General features: G+C 42.1%; 3 protein-coding genes and 1 long non-coding RNA gene across 8 annotated transcripts; 3 read left to right on the top strand and 1 right to left on the bottom strand.

Moving 5' to 3' along the window:
- The first annotated feature begins 626 nt into the window (after positions 1–626).
- On the top strand, positions 627–6,921 carry LOC138182964 (spidroin-1). 5 transcript variants are annotated; one of them, XM_069119448.1, is made up of 6 exons: positions 628–817; positions 1,118–1,381; positions 1,647–2,705; positions 3,329–4,895; positions 4,932–5,392; positions 5,767–6,921. In XM_069119448.1, the coding sequence occupies exons 1-6, from the start codon at positions 748–750 to the stop codon at positions 5,988–5,990; spliced, it is 3,645 nt and encodes a 1,214-aa protein (XP_068975549.1). In that variant the 5' UTR covers positions 628–747; the 3' UTR covers positions 5,991–6,921. The 5 variants fall into 5 exon arrangements, with proteins under 5 accessions (XP_068975552.1, XP_068975549.1, XP_068975551.1 ...); XM_069119450.1 differs by having other exon boundaries at positions 3,329–5,089; positions 5,237–5,392; XM_069119451.1 differs by having other exon boundaries at positions 627–817; positions 3,329–5,392; positions 5,671–5,811.
- A 3,602-nt stretch (positions 6,922–10,523) lies between these two features.
- On the top strand, positions 10,524–11,217 carry LOC138183246 (uncharacterized). The gene is made up of 3 exons (XM_069119920.1): positions 10,524–10,662; positions 10,763–10,925; positions 11,016–11,217. Exons 1-3 carry the CDS (start codon positions 10,524–10,526, stop codon positions 11,215–11,217), a joined length of 504 nt encoding a protein of 167 aa, XP_068976021.1.
- A 778-nt stretch (positions 11,218–11,995) lies between these two features.
- Positions 11,996–15,726, bottom strand: LOC138182965 (uncharacterized). The gene is made up of 4 exons (XR_011173946.1): positions 14,505–15,726; positions 14,303–14,437; positions 14,166–14,241; positions 11,996–14,039 (listed from the first exon to the last, which is right to left on the bottom strand). It is a non-coding gene; the product is annotated as an uncharacterized LOC138182965 (long non-coding RNA).
- A 648-nt stretch (positions 15,727–16,374) lies between these two features.
- Positions 16,375–18,030, top strand: LOC138183295 (uncharacterized). Its single transcript, XM_069119991.1, has 4 exons — positions 16,375–16,568; positions 17,109–17,245; positions 17,533–17,761; positions 17,855–18,030. Exons 1-4 carry the CDS (start codon positions 16,390–16,392, stop codon positions 17,904–17,906), a joined length of 597 nt encoding a protein of 198 aa, XP_068976092.1. The 5' UTR covers positions 16,375–16,389; the 3' UTR covers positions 17,907–18,030.
- Positions 18,031–20,862: the final 2,832 nt, after the last annotated feature.

Raw genomic sequence — 20,862 nt, 5'->3', positions numbered from 1 at the left:
ATTATCATCCAAGGTATCGTGCTAAAATTTTCAACAATATTTTCAATATTTATGAATTAATTTCTAATATCTGTCCCAGAAATAACGCTTCGCCTTTTTACCTACTGACCCCGACCTCTCCCCTATCGAAGTATCCTCTTTTTCAAATAATTTTGTGATCAATGGTGATACGTTTCTGTATCTTTGAAATCACCAGGATTTCCCTTTGTGCTTTCTTTGGTTCGGATAATACCGGGTAATTCGACAAATTTCCAACTTTCGTTCATTTGGAAAACCGAATTGTGATTTGTAAAGTAAACAGAAAAAATACCCAAGCATGGAAAAACGAGAAACAGTTCGACGAAGCGGTTTAACCTTGACAGTGTCAGCCGCTGCTAACCAGTGAAAGTTTCGTCGTTTGACTATAAAATTATTATCGGTCGGTGCTTCCCTGCTATCGATTCCTAGAAGATCAGGATCGTTTTCGGAAAGTCTATGGACATTATCGACGAAGTTTCCAGTTGAAAGTATCAGTCCGTATGGGGGAAAGGAATAGAATACAGGAGACCAATGAGCAACAGTGACCGACGGTCAATTATTGACCAACGTAAAATCCACCGATGCTTCGTATATAAGTTGTTGTCTCGTTCAACAGCTTCAGTCGTTCTTGACTCTTCGACCACGGCGATTATCGATTCGAAGCAGCAGTAGCGGTGGGCAAGATTAAGTTGGTGGATTCGTGTATCTTCTTCACAGAGTGCGAGAAACATGCGATCTCTTAAGTGTTTTGTGCCGGTGCTGGTACTCTTATACCTAGGCAGCTCGTCCGCGAGACCTGGTGAGTTTTTGTCTTATTTAGAACTCGAGTATTTCCGGATAAGTGTCGAGGGTGGTGAAGAGGCGATGCAAAAATTAACTGTGCGAAAAAGTATTTTAGGAAACGAATAGAAGGACACTAATTATTTTCGATGCAATTATTTTTACCCTTCGAGTCTTCTGATTTTATTTGTAGTTTCTTTTTTCTCGGAATTTCGAAAAAAAAACTTTGTTAATATCTAATTTAATTACTATGTCTAATTATTAAGATATCTTCTATAGATCATTTTTTTAAAACACAAACATCAATCTTGCTTTATAGGTGTGCTCCTAGATGCGCTAAAGAGCCACAAAGGCTCGCTGTTAGATCCACTGGGTCTGTTTCACAAGGATAAATCTTCGAGCCATTCGTTCGGCAGCAATCACCACTTGGACTTAGGGCCACTTTCAATTTCGCGCACTGTAGCCATCTCTTCGGCAACGGCCCAAGGCAATGGTGTTGCGAACGCCGCTGCCAACGCGAATTCTCAGGCCCTCGGGGGAGCCTCTGCGAAGGCCGACGCCAGTGCAACTGCTAACGCTCAAGGTATTTAATACAAGAGAATATTCAAACGGAATACCTGACTGATCGAGAATGTTCAATATGAAAATAATCTGCGAAAGTGTACAAATAGATCTAAATACGAAACACGTTCTTCAACGTGATTATCGAACATCTTCTCGTGAACGTTTCGTAATCGGAGGATTTTCTTATGTCAGAGTAAACAAGAAGCAAATCGCTGTTTTCTGTTACGTCGCGCCAAGCATTTTCTTCGATCGCGTAAAAAGCGTTGAATTTTCTTTGAACATAGGTTACATCGGTTCTCCAGATTATAATTCTAACGCCGCTGGCAACGACTACGTCCCAACAGAATATCAAGAATACGGTAGTTCCGGTTTTCAACCGATTACGAACGCGAATCACGGCAGTAATTCTGGCGCGAACGCCGTTGCGAGCGCCGGTGCAAATGCTAATGCGAACTTTAATACAAACGGAGGTGTAAACTCGAACGCGAACGCCAACGCGAATTCGAATGCCAATGCCGTCTCTAATAGCGATGCATCAGCGACCAGCTATTATTCCCCTCAATACGCTCCAATCGATACGGCTGCCAACACGAATGCGAATGCTAAAAGTACTTGGAATAACGGCCGGGGAGCACTCAGTGGATATTACACCCCTGGAACTTTTCAAACTAATGCAGGCACGATTGCGAGTGCAGATGCAAAGGCAAATTCTATTAGCGGAACAAGACCTCCTGGCGGTTACTATTCTCCTGGAGGTCTTCAGAGCAACGCTGGTGCAATTGCAGATGCAAATGCGAAATCAAATTATATCGGCGGTACAGGATCATCGAGGGGTTACTATTCTCCAGAAACCACCCAGAACAATGCAGGTGTAAATGCCAATTCGAAATCGAACCGAGGCAGAGAATCGCCGATTGCTTACTATTCTCCAGGAAATGTTCAAAGCAACGCGGCCTCTGCCCGTGAAGTTCTCGTCATTCCTCAAAGACAACCTCCTGAAACATTAACCGGTTCTCCATACCGTTTCGAGGGATACAATCGAGGGATCCACGCACTTCCTCCAGTCTATGCACCTCCTGCATATCCTCCTCCGATGTATCATCATCATCATCATCATCATCATCATGGGCGTCCACAAGTGATCGTACATCCGATGGCTCCAGCTCGGCAGCCTCCACAGATTCCTCATCCTCCTCCCAACAATGGGGAGACACTGATTCCAGTGGTAATGGTGAAGGAACCGGTATACGGTAGACCAATGTATCCGCGACCTGATCTCGAACCTGGTCCAGAACCCGAAACCGTCGTGATCGTACTCGAGGAGTCGCCACAGCATGGCCAAGGTGAGCTCGTTCGGACGGAAGTTGGATGGTGTACAGTTGATTTACAGCTGATGTGGCATGCATGCGGTTAAAGAACACACAGTTTCGCGTTGAAGAGGAGTGTCGATTGTAATCACTTTGTGTCGCACTGTTGATTTAACTGACTGTACTTCCGCTGAGAGTGATCGATGAGCGGTGTGTAAATTGACACGATAATGCACTGCACTGATGCACTGCACTGACGCACCTGTACTTTATTCTGGAGTTGAAGAGAATTTCTTCTTTGCACATACTTCAGATCGATAAGTACTAACGTAAAGTTTGTGTGAATTGTTATTAATCAACAGGAAGCTGATGTTTCGTTTCTTTTGTGTCTTACTATGATTAACATTTAACACGAGGATTTGTTGCAGCCTGGGATGACTGTAAATTTAAAATTTGTATTAATTTCATTACTTCTCAATGTTTCCTGTTTTATACTGATCTACAACTGATATCTTGCAAAGATATTGCGTTTAAAACACAATTGTAATATACACCTATGTATCACTTCTATTATGTAACACGTACTGTAAATTGTCCTCGTGATGAAAGATTAACTAATTTTTTAGCCTTCCTTTTTACTTATTGTTATCTTCTTCCAGCAGGCGGATTTGGAAAGAGTAACTACAACCAACCAACCGGCTTCCAACCCGACTATCCCACCGGCTATGGAGGATCCAACGCCAACGCAAACGCTAATGCCGTTGCAAACGCTAATGCCGTTGCAAACGCAAATGCTAATGGTTTTGCAAACGCAAACGCTAATGCAAAAGCGATCGCCAGTGCTGGTGCTGGCCTCAACGGTGGTTACCCTGGATCATCAGGCCCTGCTCAAGGATCGGGATACTATCCAGGAAGTGCTCCAGCCACTTCTATCGGGGCGAACAATCCTTTCTTAAGTGGATCTTCTCAAGGAAACGCCAACGCAGCGGCTAATGCTAATGCAGGCGCCATAGCCAATGGAAATGCATATCCAGTAGCATCAGCGCCAGCTCAGGGCGGAAACTATTATCCAAACAATGCACAAAAACCCATTGGAGCGTACAATCCATTCCTGACAAATGGTCAAGGTCAAGGACTTGCAAATGCAGGCGCCAATGCTAACGCAAACGCCGGTGCAAACGCTGCAGCAAATGCTGGCGCAGTTGGAGGGTCTCAAGGACAATTCGGTGCACAAAATCCCTTCCTTAACCCTGGAGCTAAGGAAGCTGGAGGTCCTCATGAACTTGGACATTACGTATCTGTAGCAGGTGATAATAGTGGAGCAACAACTGGAAATACACAGGGAATTAAAGCACCATATCCTAGTCAGGGCAGTGCACCAGGAGGCTATGGACCGACTACAGGATCAGGAGCGAATGCTGGGGCCCTTGCTAATGCCAATGCTGCCGCAAACGCAGCTGGAATTGGTGAAGCATACGGTCAACCGATTAAAGAGGCTCCTATAGTCATCCCTGCCAGTCCACAAATAAATTACGAAACTGTACCAAGTGGATCGGGCAGTGCATTTGGAAATTCTGGATCAGGCAGTGGTAACTACGGTATTCCTACGAAGGATGCTCCTATCTATGGACCCTCTGCACCATCTTACGGTCCTGGACCCAGTGGAGTAAGCAAAGCTGACGCTGGAGCTAATGCTGGTGCTGGTGCTGGTGCATCAGGCAGTGGAAATGGTGGTTATGGTACTCCAAACCAAGGTGCCCCTATTTATGGAACACCTGGATCCGCTTTTGGTAATGGCGCTGCTGGAACTGCAGGTGCAAATGCTGGAGCAAATGCAGGAGCACTTGGATCTGGAAGTGGAATCGGTGGATATGGTGCTCCAACCAAAGGTGCCCCTATTTATGGAACGCCTGGATCTGCCTTTGGTAACGGCGCTGCTGGAAGCGGCGGTGCAAATGCTGGAGCAAATGCAGGCGCACTTGGATCTGGAAGTGGAATCGGTGGATATAGTGCACCAACCAAAGGTGCCCCTATTCATGGAACGCCTGGATCTTCCTTTGGTAATGGCGCTGCTGGAAACGCCGGTGCAAATTCTGGAGCAAATGCAGGAGCACTTGGATCTGGAAGTGGAATCGGTGGATATGGTGCTCCAACCAAAGGTGCCCCTATTTATGGAACGCCTGGATCTTCCTTTGGTAATGGCGCTGCTGGAAATGCTGGTGCAAACGCTGGTGCAAATGCTGGAGCAAATGCTGGAGCAAATGCTGGAGCAAATGCAGGAGCACTTGGATCTGGAAGTGGAATCGGTGGTTATGGTGCTCCAAGCAAAAGTGCTCCTATATATGAAACGCCTGGATCTGCCTTTGGTAATGGCGCTGCTGGAAATGCTGGTGCAAACGCTGGTGCAAATGCTGGAGCAAATGCTGGAGCAAATGCAGGAGCACTTGGATCAGGAAGTGGAATCGGTGGTTCTGGTGGTCCAAGCAAAGGTGCTCCTATCTATGAAACGCCTGGATCTGCCTTTGGTAATGGCGCTGCTGGAAACGCTGGTGCAAATGCTGGAGCAAGTGCTAAAGCTGACGCTACAGCAAATGCTGGAAGTACTGGATCAAGTGGAGCCGGTGGATTTGGAGGAGCTTCCGCTAGTGCCAGTGCAAAAGCTGAGGCTTCCGCCACTGCTGGAGGTGCTGCTGGTGGCTATGGCGATTCAGGGGCTCACGGGGGTATGTACATTTAGTGAAATTTATCTCATGGTTTTTCCTGCTTCATAAAATTTGAACTGCAATCGATATTTGTCTTAACATTTATCCTTATTTTCTTATTTAATTGAAGAGCATTTTAATTATAACGTTGACAAGAAATCAATTGCAATTCACGCCTAAAAAAAACATGCTTACCTTTTCCATTTTCCAAGGAACAAGAAATTTACACAACTCATTCCTCTCACTTTCTCTGCTTACATGCTTCTTGATTCATTCGTCATTTACTGTTGCTTTCATAGGCGTGTCCGCCAGTGCCGAAGCGACCGCATCATCTATGGTCAAGGCAATCGAATCAGGTTTGGTCCTAATTAAATGATTACATCTCCCTTCTTCAGGCTCAAACGCAGTTTCCAGTGCGAACTCGAACTCGTTCGCCAATGGAGGTTCCGCCAACAGCAGTTCGTCCGCCAAGTCGACCGCTTTTGGAAGTGGAAATGGAAGAGCCAGCGCAAATGCACAGGCGTCGAGCAAAGCTTCGTCGGGATCCGGCGGCAGTTCCGCCTCTAGCTCCGCTTCCGCCAACGTAGACACAAGCAGCATGCTCATCTTCAGCAACTAATCGTCCAAACGTCCGAATCAACTCGTTAATTAAATGGTACTGCTTGCTCAAGCTATTTAGCCATCGAGAAATTGGATGCCATAACCCGTGTCATCACTCTGAAGGTTTTAGGATACTCTTCTGATTCGTGAACATGCGATTAATAATAGCTTGTAGGACCTGAAACACGCCAATAAGTCGAGAGTTAAAGATACAACGATCAACGGCGATATTCGACGCGTCGAACGTTGATACACCGCGATTAAAATCGCAAGATCGTACTATTGTAAGCGAGATTGAACAGAAATTGTAATTGTTTTGCATTTTGTTCGTGGTGTGTTATGCAACGATTTTTATTGCGCTTCGATCTTACCGGTGAATCGGGATGAATAGAGTTCCATCGGTGTTCGTCGAGTTGAACGTTTAAAACCAAATTTATTGTCATTTGTGATACCGTTCTTGCCAATACACGAAGCATAGAGAGCGTACTCTGTTTCATCGAACTCTCGATATCCTTTCCGTTAATATCGGATATTACGCTTGTGTTCATTGATTTGATCATCCTATCGAACTGTAATATCAGCTGGTTTAGAAACTTTTCAGAGTGTCTTCCTCCTATCCTTTTTTAATCTTCTCGTATATGTGGATAATACTCTAATTGTACTCTATTTATCAGTATACGATTAGCTTCCTTTTAACGTTATAATAGGTATCTAAAACAGATAGAACGTTATCTCTGCAAAAATATATGTCATTAAATATATTATACGTTGGTGTTACTTGTGTATGGTGAGAAACTATTTTTATTGTAAGTCGTGGTTGCCTGTAAGCACAGATAGCGTTTTGTCTGTCTGTATCTGTACGTATGCGATATTGACACGAATATCAAATTTACGTTGTAGCGTTCTAAACATGACTATCGATAATAAAAGGAAATTTTTATATTAATTTATATGCAAGACGAATGGCAGTATGATTTCCTACGAATTCTAGCGAACGAAAGCATTTATCGAATATTCAAATATATAACATGAAATATGAAATATATTGAATATTCGATAAAATACGCATAGGTCGTGAGCATCGACTACTATCTTTTGTTTCTTTCTTCATCCTATGATCGACGAGTTTCTAAACAACTACAAATTTGTTCAATTTTCAAATCTGCATGCCATAGAATAACAAAGAATAAACAGAATTTTCTGTACATTTCTAAAAATTTCTAAAAATTCATTAACTCGTATTCCAACTTTTTACCTTTAATTCGAATTTGGTATTTTACATTTAAATTTGTATTCGAATGCCTTAACACAAATCTTTTACTTTAAATTTAAATTTTATTCAAAGTTTCTTGATGCCATATTATTTATATTTAAATGTATATTTTATACTGCATAAGAGATTTAGAGGAAGCGGACGAATGGAACTGTATAAAAACGTCGAAACGACAAAATAAGGAATATAATGATACATCGGAATATACACTTGTCTCATCTTGTTGGTATCCGTACATGCAAATCTTGTAATTTATACGTAATTACTGACAATCGCTTTTGTATCGGGTATCATTTATTTTTGCGTCTTCGCAAAATTCCCATTTATTATCATGTGTTATCACACAGTTTCAAACGTCAATTCTACGTCTTTGCTTTATTCTGTTATGCAATATGCTATTGCTTTATAAGTTATGAGAATTTAATAAATAATACGACTCTTTTTTTTTATCAATCGACATCTTTCCGATAAACTTCATTCATTACGAAGCTACTAATGCGTAAACTTTTTAGCAGCAATGGAATTACGAAATCTACCGTTATTTTAATTTCTTTTTAATTATACACCTTTGACAGTCAAATTTGTTGAATACTTTTACCTAGGACCAGCCTCATTAAATACAATCTTATTTACGTACACAATAATTGTTACTGAACGCACAAAGGACGAGGAAATTTCTCTTTTAAAAAGAAATGTCGATGGACCTGTAAATACGATTATTTGTACGGGCGTGTAAATACGGTTATTTGTACGGTCAGTTCGAAACAGACAGTGGCATTGAACGGTATTTGTAAAGGACTATTATTAGAGGCTCAGTCATTTCTTTATTTTCTATAATATGCCACATGTCCATCGTGTCGCTTAGCCATAATTTGTGTCCCTCGTAATCTTCATATGAAATCTACAACCTCAACAATGGCACAAACCAACCGATCTTCAAGATTAAAAACCACTTTAGTTCGATTATAAAATACTGGGAATCTCACTGTCCATGTCATCTTTACTTTTACTTTTAACATTTTTTTAATTCCAGGAAGACAAGAATGAATTATCACCGATATGCGCCATTTTCTCTTTCGATTCTGCGTTGAAAATTTTACAAGAATATTAAAAGCTTTGTTTTTACCTGAAAGGAAAATGAGACTGAGAGGGTCACAATGGAGTTTCCAAACCAAATATCTCTGATTTATGACAATTCCTTTCAAATTTTAGTAAGCAAGAATTTCCTATGGGATCGCTCCTATTGTTCTATTATTGCTAATACCTTTATTACCTTCTATTACCTCTAACCATTTTTCTAAAATTTCAGAATAGGTACTTTATTACCTTCTATTACCTCTAACCATTTTTCTAAAATTTCAGAATAGGTACGGGGGTTGTGATGAAGTCAAAGGATTCCCGTTAGACGCCCGGCAACTGCAGCCCTTAAAAGAGGAGCCCCGAAATGTCGATGCTCTCAGTTTCACGACAGATTTTCGAGAATGAGGTTCTTCGGTTTGATACTAATTTTCATCTACGTCGTGGCGATAACTATCTATCGTCCACCAAAAAGTAAGCTATTTTTGATGGAAAATGAACGTCCTATACATGTGCACAGTCTTGAGGAGTTGCGGTACAATCGTTTCGTGGTGAACACGTTTGTTGTGATTAATATATATATGTACATATTTATATACCTCTTAAAGAAACGAACAAATAATTGTAATAATAGACGAAGGGGAGGATTCTAAAATGGAGAGGAAGCACATCATCTGTTAGAATATCAAGAAAAAGATTAACAAGTAAGTTTTGCTCTTTTCTATTTACTCATATCTCTTTCTCAGCGATATTTTATCGACATTATCGATGTCCTAATCGCTCACCGTAAATTTCTTCCAGCTTAAACATGAAAACACTATCGATCAAAGTCGAGAGCATTTCCGGCTATCTATCTATATCAATCATTTACATCGGCATAGATCTGTAGAATCGAACATGAACTCTAATATGTAGATCACTTAGACGTTTAATTTAAGTAATATTTTTTACATGTAACAATTTGTTACATTCTCTTGACAAATTAATTGTAATCAGATTGGGAAAATGAAGCAGTTACGTAGAATAAGGACTGGGGAGCTCTCTGAAGAAGTCGTTGGTAAATCCTACACAAAGGTTATTCAGAGACTGCCATTAATAACATGGAGAGATAGAAGACTGATACTAGGACTAATTATTTTTCTTAATTCTTTTTCGATGTAAATCAATTAGAATATATACTTAGAATATTTTATAATTAATATGGTTATATAATGTCTAATATAGTATTATTATATAATTTAATCATATTATTAACAATATAATTAATTGCATTTCTAATTAATCCTATTAATAATGGTAATTTTATAATTAAGAAATAAATTAAATATTTACTAACATCTGAAGTTCTCGCTCTTCTCTTCAATTCTCCCCACCTTTAAGTTAATTCCTTACATTATCTCTTCCTACACTTTCAAGTTATTGCAAATATATAAAATCTATCTCAAATAAAACTCCTTCACCGAATTTTGGCCTCGGATTTTGTATCTGACGCAATTATCTAAACACGGTTAATAAATATCCATGGAAACAATCATTAATATTAATTATTATAAATAAAAGAACATAATTATGTAAACACTTGAGTTAAGTATCCGGATATTTATGAACGACAATGTATATCCACACGGAACAAAATTATCGCAGCAAAAATAATTTCCGTTTTCTGAGTAAAACGTCTAAAGCTGAAACCTTGAAAGTGACGAACGATTAATTATCTAAGCGACAGATTTAACATCAAAAGTTCCCAAACGGCACTGAATAAAATATGATCTTGTGAAAGCATTGACTTATGTCGTCTACTCTTTCAATATTACCTACCACAATTGCAAATTCCTCTCTCTTTGTCTATCTATCTATCTATCTATCTATCTATCTCGTTTATTTCTTTCTCTCGCCTTTCGTGCCACGTAATGCCCCGAAGCTGCCGACTTAGGCTGCTGATTAGCGTCCTTAGTCGTGGCTGGCACTTTCTTATAGTTCACTTTGGCTGTCCTTGTGCCATAAGGCCGTCCACTCATTAGGAGCCAATGACAAATACGCCGCGCCGTCGGTAATCTCCGGAAATTACGGAACTGTGGGTATCTTCCTTGAATTTCGGCAGTGAAGGGTCTCACGTATAAAAGCGCCGTGCACCAACAACTTCCTATGATTATCATTCGGTTCTTTCCACGTCAAACGTCTGAACGGTTGAACCTCATCGAAATGACCACACGCATCGTCCCGCTGTTCGTGCTGTGCGCGGTAATGTGCCAGACGTGTCTCGCAAAACCAGCGAAAGTGCTCCAGAATCCAGAATCTTTGAGCCCTGTGCAACACGAAGAAGCGATATCCACGGTTTCTGGTCAGTTACTTACCTTCGAAAGAAGAAACTTGTTTTCTTAGGTGCGCTTTGGTACAGTTTTGGTGTTTTATTTAGAACATATGGGTTTACTTTACCGCAGATAACAAGAGGGAACAACGATCGCCGCAGTTCGGATTTTTGAGCGGAGATTACTCAGACTCTGACTCGGATTTCGAAGAAGGAGAACGTAGCTTTAAACATCACTACAAGCATCATCGCAAACCAGCAGGCTGTAGAGATTATCCTTGTGGACAATATCCAGGGTACGCTTTATATCAACGATTATTCGTTTCTTTTTTTGTCTTAGATATACGTAGATTATATGTGAAATATTAATTTCTTCGTTATTTTAGATACGTGCAACCTGTTTATCCATCATATCCAACACAGGGTGGTGCATCAGGGTCTTTCGCCACAGCTTCCGCAGGATCCATCAACGCAAATGGACCCACCGGGGGACAAAGTCACTCGAACGCACAAAGCGCCAGCTTCAACTTCGGACCGTATTCCGCATCTTTCAGCGTCGCTGAATCTTCTTCTGGCCAAAAGTTTTAAAAGACGTCCAAGGTAATTGTTTGTCTTCGGCACGGAGCTTCGCTTAACACTTACAACAGTCAACAATTCACGCGTTGTCGCAGAATTTTTAAAAATTTTACTCTCTATCGTTCTCGTCTTCTCCGTGTGCAACTCGTACAAGAAATTTAAAAAATCCAAAATTCTAATCGGCCAATCGTTCATCGCGTTCTACGAACGAGAGTTTACCTTCTCCTATTCCACTTCCATAGTGACATTTCTTTAAAAACCATTCGACTCTTATTTTAGCCGAGTATATATAAGACGCAACAAGTGCGTCATCAATGTTGAACGCATCGACGCTACTTTCTTTAAAACGCTGTACATCGGATCCCGTACACGGAGAAAATCTTTTTCCGAGTTCCTCCTACACATAACACGTGTAACGACCACGCCAGTCGACACGCTTCGTCCCGTGTCCCATAACCGAGAATATTAATTGACTTCGCGCGCGCGCGCGCGTGCAACCGCAGCACGCGCGACGCAACTCAACGAGCATCATCATCGCCAACCGGCACACCAGTCGAGACGAATCAGTTTGACGTGAATCGGTTCTTCCTGTAATTCCTTCAGGCGCAGATGCCTGAGCGTACGCTTCTGTTTACGAGCGTGGAATCCTCGCCGTCGACTAATCGCCAGTCCTGTCTTCTCTCTCCTTCGATCGCGTGCTAAATACACCTAATCACGAGCCAAAGCCTATTGTATGGATCCTGAGGAACGTGATTTCGCGGGAACGTGAGTTAATTGGTAGCTCCAGAGAGATAAATCGCGATAACATTTACGTTATGCGAGAGAAATTGCATCGACGTGGTGAATATTGAGCGTGGTTAGCGAGAAATGGGTGCTGTGTGTAACGGTGGGGAGTTCTTAGATGATTGTCAGTGAATGTCTTGAATAATAGATTTGAAACATACAGTATGTAAAAGAAGTCTGAGATTTATGTTGGAAAAATGGACCAAATGGTAACTTTTAGATCAACGTTGTTTTGCAAATTGATAGCTAGTTTTGTGAGATTCAACGGTGTAACGGTGATCTATTTTGATAAAATAATCCAAAATCAGCGTCAGTTTCTCTCAAGTCGTCGTTGCTTTCGAAATCGATTGTTATTTCTGGGAAAATTATTTCTGCGTTACAAGAAACGTAAAAGGATATTTTCGTGGTCTGTATTGGGAAAATGATTAAAAATGTGGAATTTTCAGATCGACGTCGCTTTCGAGATTAGCGGTTAACGTTGTGAATGATTTAACGTGAATCGGCGTAACGCCTTAAATTGCAAGGGACATAGACAAACAAAATAGTACAGTAATAAATCAAGAATGTCCCGTTGCGAGGGAATTCCCAGATTCGTGGTTATGAGCTGCGTGCAAAGATAGGAAGTCGTAAAACGTCTAAATACGTGCGACATACGTTTCGTTGGTCAGAAGGATCTCAAGGCACTTCTGTTCCCTCGAGAACCGGCCATAAATTCACGCGTGTCGGGTTAACGAACTTCGTCCATTAGATTTACATGGTTTTACGAGACACTTCCCTCCGTCTACGTAAACGCATGAACATCTGCGGCGAGGAACATCGATTCCCTTTCTCAAGTTACTCTTTCTGGTATTCTGTTGAAGGCTTCGCGGGAAGGATCACACAGGATCCTGGTAATATTTGTCCGAGCATTTCGTCGAGTCTGCTCAAAAGAAACAAAAGTGAAAGAAACGATTCTGTATACGATGTAAAAGAGTTGCTTTCTTTCGAAGAACGTTCACCCTTGGCAAAAAACCAAGGGCCAGGTTCGCGATGCAACGTTTGAAAGGGACGTACGGGCAAAGAGAAGGCCACGAAGATTCCCTCGAGAAGCGGCTAAGAGGAAGAGTTCACGAGTCGAAGGTTAACGAACTCGCGCGAATTAAAAGGAGGAAAGGAAGTCTGACGTAATCGCGACGCGTAGTCTTTTCACCTCTGGCTCTAGTAGCGCGACAGAACAAATGATCTCGAGACGAACTAAACAAGAACGCAAGGGAAACATCTGTCCGTGTTTCGGGGTCCAGTTCGAGAATATGCAACACAATCATTTCGTATCGTGCGTGTCACTTTTGTCGTGACTGCCTTCGAGACGTTTCTCTTTCCTCTCCTTGATTCTCTCTCTCTCTTTCCCTTTCGAGTTCCCGGTTCGACAAAAGCGGTCTTGTGCCTACGCGTTGATTATTCAAATGTGTGTGGGACCTGTGCGAAAAGGAACGTCGTAAAACGCGCGGCGCTGGCTGCATTGTCCCATTGAGCCGCAGCTCCTTTTGGTACGTGTGAAAAAGAATGGACAAAGGGAAAATGAATCTTCTTGGTTCTCAGGCGATCGGCAGACGGCCAGGCAGACGGATTAACTCGTTTTAAAGGGATCCAAGGGACGCCATGTTGGCCGGTCGCTTGGTCCACAAGCTGGAGTTGCGCCTCTCTCTGCCCTGGCGAACCGGTCTGTTTTCGTTCCGAAACGCGCCTACACTCGCGAACTTCGTTTTAAATCTGCTCTCTTGGACGCTCCGTGCGTCCAAGCAGATGCAAAAGGAGAGGGAAGCGGTTTGCGAGTTGCCCCAATGCGTGCATAGATCGTGGCACGATGGTTCTTCTTCGACCTGAGATCCACCGATCGTTTGAAACCACCTGTAGCGAACCGCGCTTCGTAGCTGCGCTTTTTCCTTTGATAGATAGAAGAATTCCCTCTTGCAAGTTGTTTTTCTTCGTCTCGTAAGGATCCATCCTACGTTATGTTACAAAACGGAGAAAACTGGTACAACGCTGAGGTTCGGTAAATTCGAACGGATCACCTACGAGATGCGAATAAACGATCGTCAAACGAAACGAATCGTGGTAACGAGGATTGATTACACGGCCGACAACTGCGTCATGAATTGTTAAAATCGTATCAATCACGCGAACACGTACTTACTTACATTATCATCGGCGCTCCGACGTAGCCAATAAATCCTGGTATGCAAATCGTCTCGAGTCTCCCTTTCAAGGGTCATTCTGCAAGGGTTAAAGGTCACAAGTGGCTCGGCACTGTACGCGCACGCCTATAGTACATTACCTTAAGAGTGGAGAATGCAGATCCTAGATTGCCCATCGTGAAAGTCCTGTTATTCCGTATAGCAAACGTTAAGCCTGCAAGCCGATTCTCCAAGAATCTCTCTATCTTTCCGCCGCGTCGTTAACATTCCACCACCTATAAACGTTTTCTTTTAACAAACGTAATTCAGAGTAATACGATTTCAATCAATTTTATTCTTAACCTTTCGCCAGAAACGTCGCACGATGATTAAAAAACGTCTTCGTACTTTCCCCAGAAACGTATCGAGTCGACCATTGGACGCTCCAGATATCCACCCTAGATGGACAGGATCAGTAACCTAATCCACGATGGCGTCGATCGGCGATCCACGGCTGCATCCAAGCCATTGTTTACAAACATTCTACGTCACTAGGTATAAGTAAATAGAGCCGACCAGGCTAACGAAAACGGACGAACCACCCTCCGTTTCTGAAGATTTCCTGAGGGCCAGTTCCCTTTGTCCGAGCGCCAGATGTTCCCGCGAATAAAACCAATAAAATATCGCGATGCAGTTTCGTCGGCGGCGAAGCGGCGGAGGGACGAGGACAGCCGGTGCAAGGAAGCGAAGGAGCAGCGGGACGGGGGGCTGAGGATTAAACAGCACAAAGGGAGACGAGAAGAAGAGGAAGAGGGCCTCCGTAAAAAAAAAGGACGAAAACCGAAAAATCGGGATTCGTAGGGAGGCGTGCAATGACCGGGACTGAATCGTGCACACGCGCGCGCGCGTGATGTTCGACGGACACGCTATCTATCCGCCTTGAACTTTCTCCATCGAAAGCCTGTTTCATTGAAAATAAAAAGCCCTGGAAAAGAAACGAACGTGACTTTTCGTTTTCCCTTTATTCTTCTTTTCCTTTCTTGTTTCTCCGATGTTTCTGATTTTATTCGTTCACAGATAGTTCGAGCGACAAAAGTTATAGGAACCTTGCGAAATATTATTTCTTGCATCTCTTTAGTTTTTGGTTTCTTGGATATGATTTGGATACTCTATCTTCGAGTTACTGTTAGGGTCGTATCACCATGTAGATTTGTTTTATCGTTTGTCTCTATAGATAGAGATAACCAACGTAGAGAAATTCGAAGAGAGGGAATTATATATTCTGGTCGGTTTGCTCTATAAAAAGCCACAGGTAATAAAACATTGGTACTCGTTCATTTGGAATTCGCGTAGCAAATCTCGCTGCTTTTATTCTCGGAACCCGTAACCGCTTGCGATTGGCTCGTAATACTCGGTGCAATGCAGCAACCTCCTTTGCTTTGTGATTCCTCGATCTTTCTCTCGAACCTTCCTTCGATCCTTTCATCGACATACGCGACTTCTTCGAGTTATATTTTAAGCTCATAATAACTACAATAAGTCATTATTTTTCGACGAAGCAAGAGACCCTGAAACTCTTCAAACACTCTTGTCTAATAATGCGATAATACGATAATCCCAAGAAATCCCATTTATTTTTATCCAAGAAATACCTCGACCATTTCAATCTGCCAATAGTATAAGGTATTACGATCGGTATTACAATAAACATAAAAATATTCTTTTACTATCGTTTTTCACAGGGCGAAGAATTCTAAAGTGAAATAGCCTTGTAAAGCAAACTCACTGTTTTGTAAAAGGAACGCGACAATGCGAAGAAAGCCAAACGACCCTCGTTCCAAAAATACGATATTTCTACCTGATTCGTTCTAATGAAACGCACGCGATATCCAAGGTTTCTCAAAAATTCCTAATTTACATCGTCCAGGAAAGGAAAATCGCTCCAAATTATCCCGATTCGCAGGCAAGCGGGCCAAACGACCCGAGAGATTAGAAGCGCGTTTGTTTGCACGGTAGCCGAAAGCAGCGAGGTTCGTGACACCCTGGGCGCATTAAAGGGGCTCGTTAAAGGTCCGTCTCTCTGGTCGTTAAGCATTGTTTAGCCCGCTGCTGGACACGCAGGGGCCCGTTCCCGAGACCAGTCCACCCGGTCGATCGGGTAAGAAGGCCGGATCCTTAGGAGAGCGAGACGAACGCATGAAAAAGGGGGGAAAAAATGAAATAGAAAGTGGTCTGTCCGGTGCATACGATGTACAGTGTGCGAACGATCCGCGAGGCGCCTCCTTCTGGACCCTTACCCCCGGTCTGTTCCTATTCACCACGCACTATAGCAAATTCGCGATGCTCTCTTCAAGCCTTCCGCGGCATTGTGCTCGCATTTCTCGTGCGGTTGTCGGCTCGGAAAGTATCTTCTGGCTTGAGCTGTCGGTAAGTCGACTGAGAAGTTCGCGTGCAATATTTCTGTTCCCTTGCTCGCTGATTCACGTTGCCTCGAACTGAGAAATAGTAGTGGCATAATACACGCAAGTTTCTTCCGTGCAGTTGTTTCATTCTTGGCTGCTTCTTTTTGGGTCGGTTTTTTATAGGTTTGATGCTTAGTTGATGTATCGTTGGTGAGATCTGTGATTTTGATTAGTTACGTAGGAGTTTGATCTGTTGCGAAAGAGAATGTGTGTCGATCGCAGAGAGAATGCCAGGTGACGTTGCCTACGTCACCAGTGACGCGCGATAGATACCTGTAGTTTGTAATTTTACAGACATCGAACAATTTTGTTCTCCGGAAGATTCTTGCGCTCGTTGTTTCATAGAGATTTTTCCTTCTGTGATCGAATGAGGATTTGTAAGCATTGCGAAATATATTGACGAATTAGGGTAGAACTGGCGAAAGATTGATCTTTGATTAGATGCTCCTTTCGATTGAAACTGTTCTGATAACTATTTGTAACATCTTCTCTTTTATTTTTCTAGCGTTAGACAAGATTTCGGACCTTCCAAAAAATTGAAGCAAAGTATCCATCTCGGCAAAATGATAAATTTTCTGTCCCTTCTGGTGCTTACTCTGACTTGCGTAATTGTCCACGCCCAACAAACATCTGATCAAAAACGTAAGTAAACCTTTCAATGAAAACGTTTCCAAGAAACGGATAACTAATCGTTAATGTATTTGTACACCGGGATTGCATCGTGTAACCTTAACTGTTTGTCATCGACGATTAAGTTTCTACTCGTTTTCAAGAACGTAAATCGATACTGTGCACTGTCATAGCGTCACGTGCAGTTACTTAGTCTCCTTGATTCGATTCGCGATATTTTATTGCTCAATCGTGTACTTTTATTTTTCTTTCAACTAATTCCAATTTTTTCTTTTTTTTTTTTTTTCTTGTACATTTAGCTGTTTTTGGGCAGACATTTGACGAAATCGTGGTCTCGTCGGATCTAAATGTCAGAAGAAAGTCCAAAGAAAGCCGTCAAGGTAAAAGGTTGACCAATATACCTTCAGGAACCACGGGTCCACCAGAAAAATCCACCGTGCTCGCGTCCAGGTTCATTTCGAATGACGGCAGTCAAATTACTTGGGAAAAAACCCAAACGAAACGTGAAATTTCAAATTTGCAGAAGAGGTGAGGAGTTCGCAGCACCGTGATCTTTCTTTTCTCTTTAATAACTGTAGGATAAATTAATTGTTGAAATAAAAAAAAACGTGTCTATTTTAGGTATCTGGACATGGGCGTCACAGGATTCTTGCTGAACTCTCGGAAACGATGAAATTTCTATTCCGAGGACAACCGCACGATCCTCACATACCCATTCCGACCATACTTTTCGGACTACTTTCGGACCATGGCTCATGTAACAAAAAGAATAATAAAAATTTTCTGTGTCACAGCAATACCTGCGACTCTCTATATTCTTATCTCCCACCTATTCCGTTCCATCTCATTTCTAATTAATCGTTACTTTCGCAAAGCGTGTATTTTAATATCGAGATCAACTTCTCGATTTAAAACGAGATCAAACGAAGCACATAGTCGGAGGAATTTTTTGTGTCACGATTTTTGCCAAGCGTAAATCTAGTACGGAAGGTATCAAGATCGGTGAATGCGATCAATTACGAGCGCCCTCGATTGGAAAGATCGAGGTGCAAAGCGAAAGTCGCACGGACAGAGCGGTTTCCTTGACGTGCGAGCTGAAAGGTGGCGGTGCGGTGTCGTTTAAACTTTCGAATCGTTGGACGCGTCGCGTCGTTTCGAATGCACCCTACCGCGCGATGCCACGTTCGCAATACGTCCGCTGATACGTTGCGGCGAATTGTCAAGCATTCTGTGTACGTCCCGCGAGCTGGAAAAATCGGCTGGGACTGAAATATGGCAGGCCGTGCTCAAAAGGCAGCCGCCATCGCGATCTTCATGCAATGATGCACCGCGCAGATCTACCGCGCCGCGAGTCACGTGACGCGGCCCGTGGCACGTGACACGCACGTCCAAAATCTTAAGCGACTCTCCGTCGGATATCTTCTTTATTCTTCTTTCTTCCTCTTCTCTCTTTTTTTTTTTCGTCTTTCCCCTTACTTTTTCGCGTGAAATCATGGAATATTCGAGCCGATCTTCGCTTTCACGATTCTTTCTTTTAACCCTCAACCCTTTTATCGTGTCGTTGAGTTCGCGATAGAGATACTTGATTTTTCTGTTGCGAAAGATACGAGGCATTGAATTTCTAGGGAAACAAGAAGAGAATCTACCATTATTCGTATGCTTTGAGCTTCTTTAAACAATGTAGAGAGGATTAAAGTTTCTTATCATGAAGAAAGAAGACTGTCTTTTCGCGTTAGTATCCAAATAATAAAAAGTCTGTGAAATCTTGACCGATGCCAAAAACCGACGGAGGTCCGCTTGGTAATTCGCGAAGAACAACCAGACCGACGGCGTCGTCGAATAAGAAATTTTACTCATGCAAGGGAAGAATCTCGTATTCCACGCGTTATGCACGCCTAGCACTATATATCTTATGGCGAATCCGTGGCTGGACTTGGAGCTACGCTGACGTAACTAAGTGTTCGTCATACTTTTGATTTGACATCGCTGCTGTTATCAATGTCCCAGTGGACATTGATTTAATACCTCATATTCAAATGATCGCCTGGCTGGCGCCTCCAGGAAGCTCGTAAACAAGCACCTCGTCCTAGAAACTGAATACATAACATTATTAACCACGTTGGCATCGTAGATATCGTAAAATCGCTGTACATTCGATCTTTAAGTAGATCATTCTCAGCGTCAAAAAGCGTGCAATTGTAACATGAAGATCGACTTCAACGCTAGAACTACCGATTACTAAAGTACGCGTAGAAACTGCATCAAAGAAACTAAAATGAAAAGATACAAGCGGAAAATATATCATTCAAATTCGCTATTGTAAGTAAAATAACATAAAATAAACTAAAAATTACAAATGCTAGTTCCGATACCAAACCTGCCTCTAATCTCCATAATACAGATAATATTACATTTTCCTAGCAAAAAATTTTCAACCAAACTCGATGGTATCGAACCATCGGACGTAAATTTCATCTATTGATTATTGTAGATATTATAGTATATATTTTATAGAAAATGTAGTATCGTATTTTTGATTAGCTTCGTACTGTCGCGTTTGATCGAAAACTTATCGTCAAGAGTGCAAGTTTCACAAGCAATTTTATCATTTTGCGTGCTATCAGAGCACGGAAGTATCGTTTGCGTCCCATGAACCGATTCCCCTGATCGATCCGCGTTGAACAATATCAACGTGTGACAGAGAACGAACAGGTGTAACCGGGACAGATCTCGTTTCGCATCGGGATGCAGAATCCGTAGTCGTCGTTGCGAATACTCGTGGGCGTTTATGTCGGCTGACTATACACCTGCGACTATTTTATGTCTTCCCTGGAAAGACTGGACGGTAAATTCCAACCGGCCTACCCGGCCCGTCGATCCTCTGACTGCTGATCAGAAAGATCAGTGGCGTACAAAGGGAGGGGTAATGTGGGGGAAGTTTGATTATTCATCTTTTCATACCAGCTTATACGAAAAGTTGCGAAGTACGATCATATCGTAAAGTTTCTTCTTGAAGCGAACGTTCTTGATTCTCTGAATAGATCGCGATAAGAAAGCTTTACGGTAAATATTTGTTGATAATGTTATATGTCGTTAACAACCGTGTCTATTTATTCGAACTCGCCGAAAGACAAACTGTTCGTATAACTTCGCGTGATAGTCGATGAAACAAATTTGGTTTTTAAAAAATAAAACTGGATAGCAAGTTTGCAAATCGATGCTGGTATTTCATGTATTGATTTATCGTCGATATATTAACAAATTTCTCACGAGATGCACAATTTCATGATCCAATTAGATGTACTTTTCCTACGATATCTTTATGCGAAATTGATAAAATTGATAAATCGTGAGAAAAAGCAGTTAATCGACTTCACTGTCAAGAGACACGATTCTTCCTACTGTTTATCATTCTTCGTTAGCATTCGTTTAAATAAGTGGAATCAGCAGCAGATCGGTTAAACAGGTGGCAACATTTAATTTCAAGAGGCGTAGTTCTACTATAATTAGAAGCGAAGATGGGGAATGGACAACCACAAATAGCTCGTCCCTTACGAGAATTAGAACTCGAAGACGATCGTCCTTTGGATGGAAGAGCCAAGTAAGCCTGTTGGCTTACTCGCTCTTAG

This window comes from Bombus flavifrons, chromosome 9 (assembly GCF_040668555.2).
Source record: "Bombus flavifrons isolate JBK064 chromosome 9, iyBomFlav1_principal, whole genome shotgun sequence".
NCBI lineage: Eukaryota > Metazoa > Arthropoda > Insecta > Hymenoptera > Apidae > Bombus > Bombus flavifrons.
This window is presented reverse-complemented; position numbering and strand designations above follow the sequence as displayed.

Bases quoted from the DNA above. Each gene is read 5' to 3' on its own strand.
- LOC138182964 (XM_069119446.1), top strand. From the start codon at position 748: ATGCGATCTCTTAAGTGTTTTGTGCCGGTGCTGGTACTCTTATACCTA. The intron at 1,382-1,646 runs GTATTTAATACA...CTTTGAACATAG, and splicing joins TGCAACTGCTAACGCTCAAG to GTTACATCGGTTCTCCAGAT. The intron at 5,393-5,766 runs GTATGTACATTT...TCCCTTCTTCAG, and splicing joins CGATTCAGGGGCTCACGGGG to GCTCAAACGCAGTTTCCAGT.
- LOC138183246 (XM_069119920.1), top strand. From the start codon at position 10,524: ATGACCACACGCATCGTCCCGCTGTTCGTGCTGTGCGCGGTAATGTGC. The intron at 10,663-10,762 runs GTCAGTTACTTA...ACTTTACCGCAG, and splicing joins AGCGATATCCACGGTTTCTG to ATAACAAGAGGGAACAACGA. The intron at 10,926-11,015 runs GTACGCTTTATA...TCGTTATTTTAG, and splicing joins CCTTGTGGACAATATCCAGG to ATACGTGCAACCTGTTTATC.
- LOC138183295 (XM_069119991.1), top strand. From the start codon at position 16,390: ATGTACAGTGTGCGAACGATCCGCGAGGCGCCTCCTTCTGGACCCTTA. The intron at 16,569-17,108 runs GTAAGTCGACTG...TTATTTTTCTAG, and splicing joins TCTTCTGGCTTGAGCTGTCG to CGTTAGACAAGATTTCGGAC. The intron at 17,246-17,532 runs GTAAGTAAACCT...TTGTACATTTAG, and splicing joins ACAAACATCTGATCAAAAAC to CTGTTTTTGGGCAGACATTT.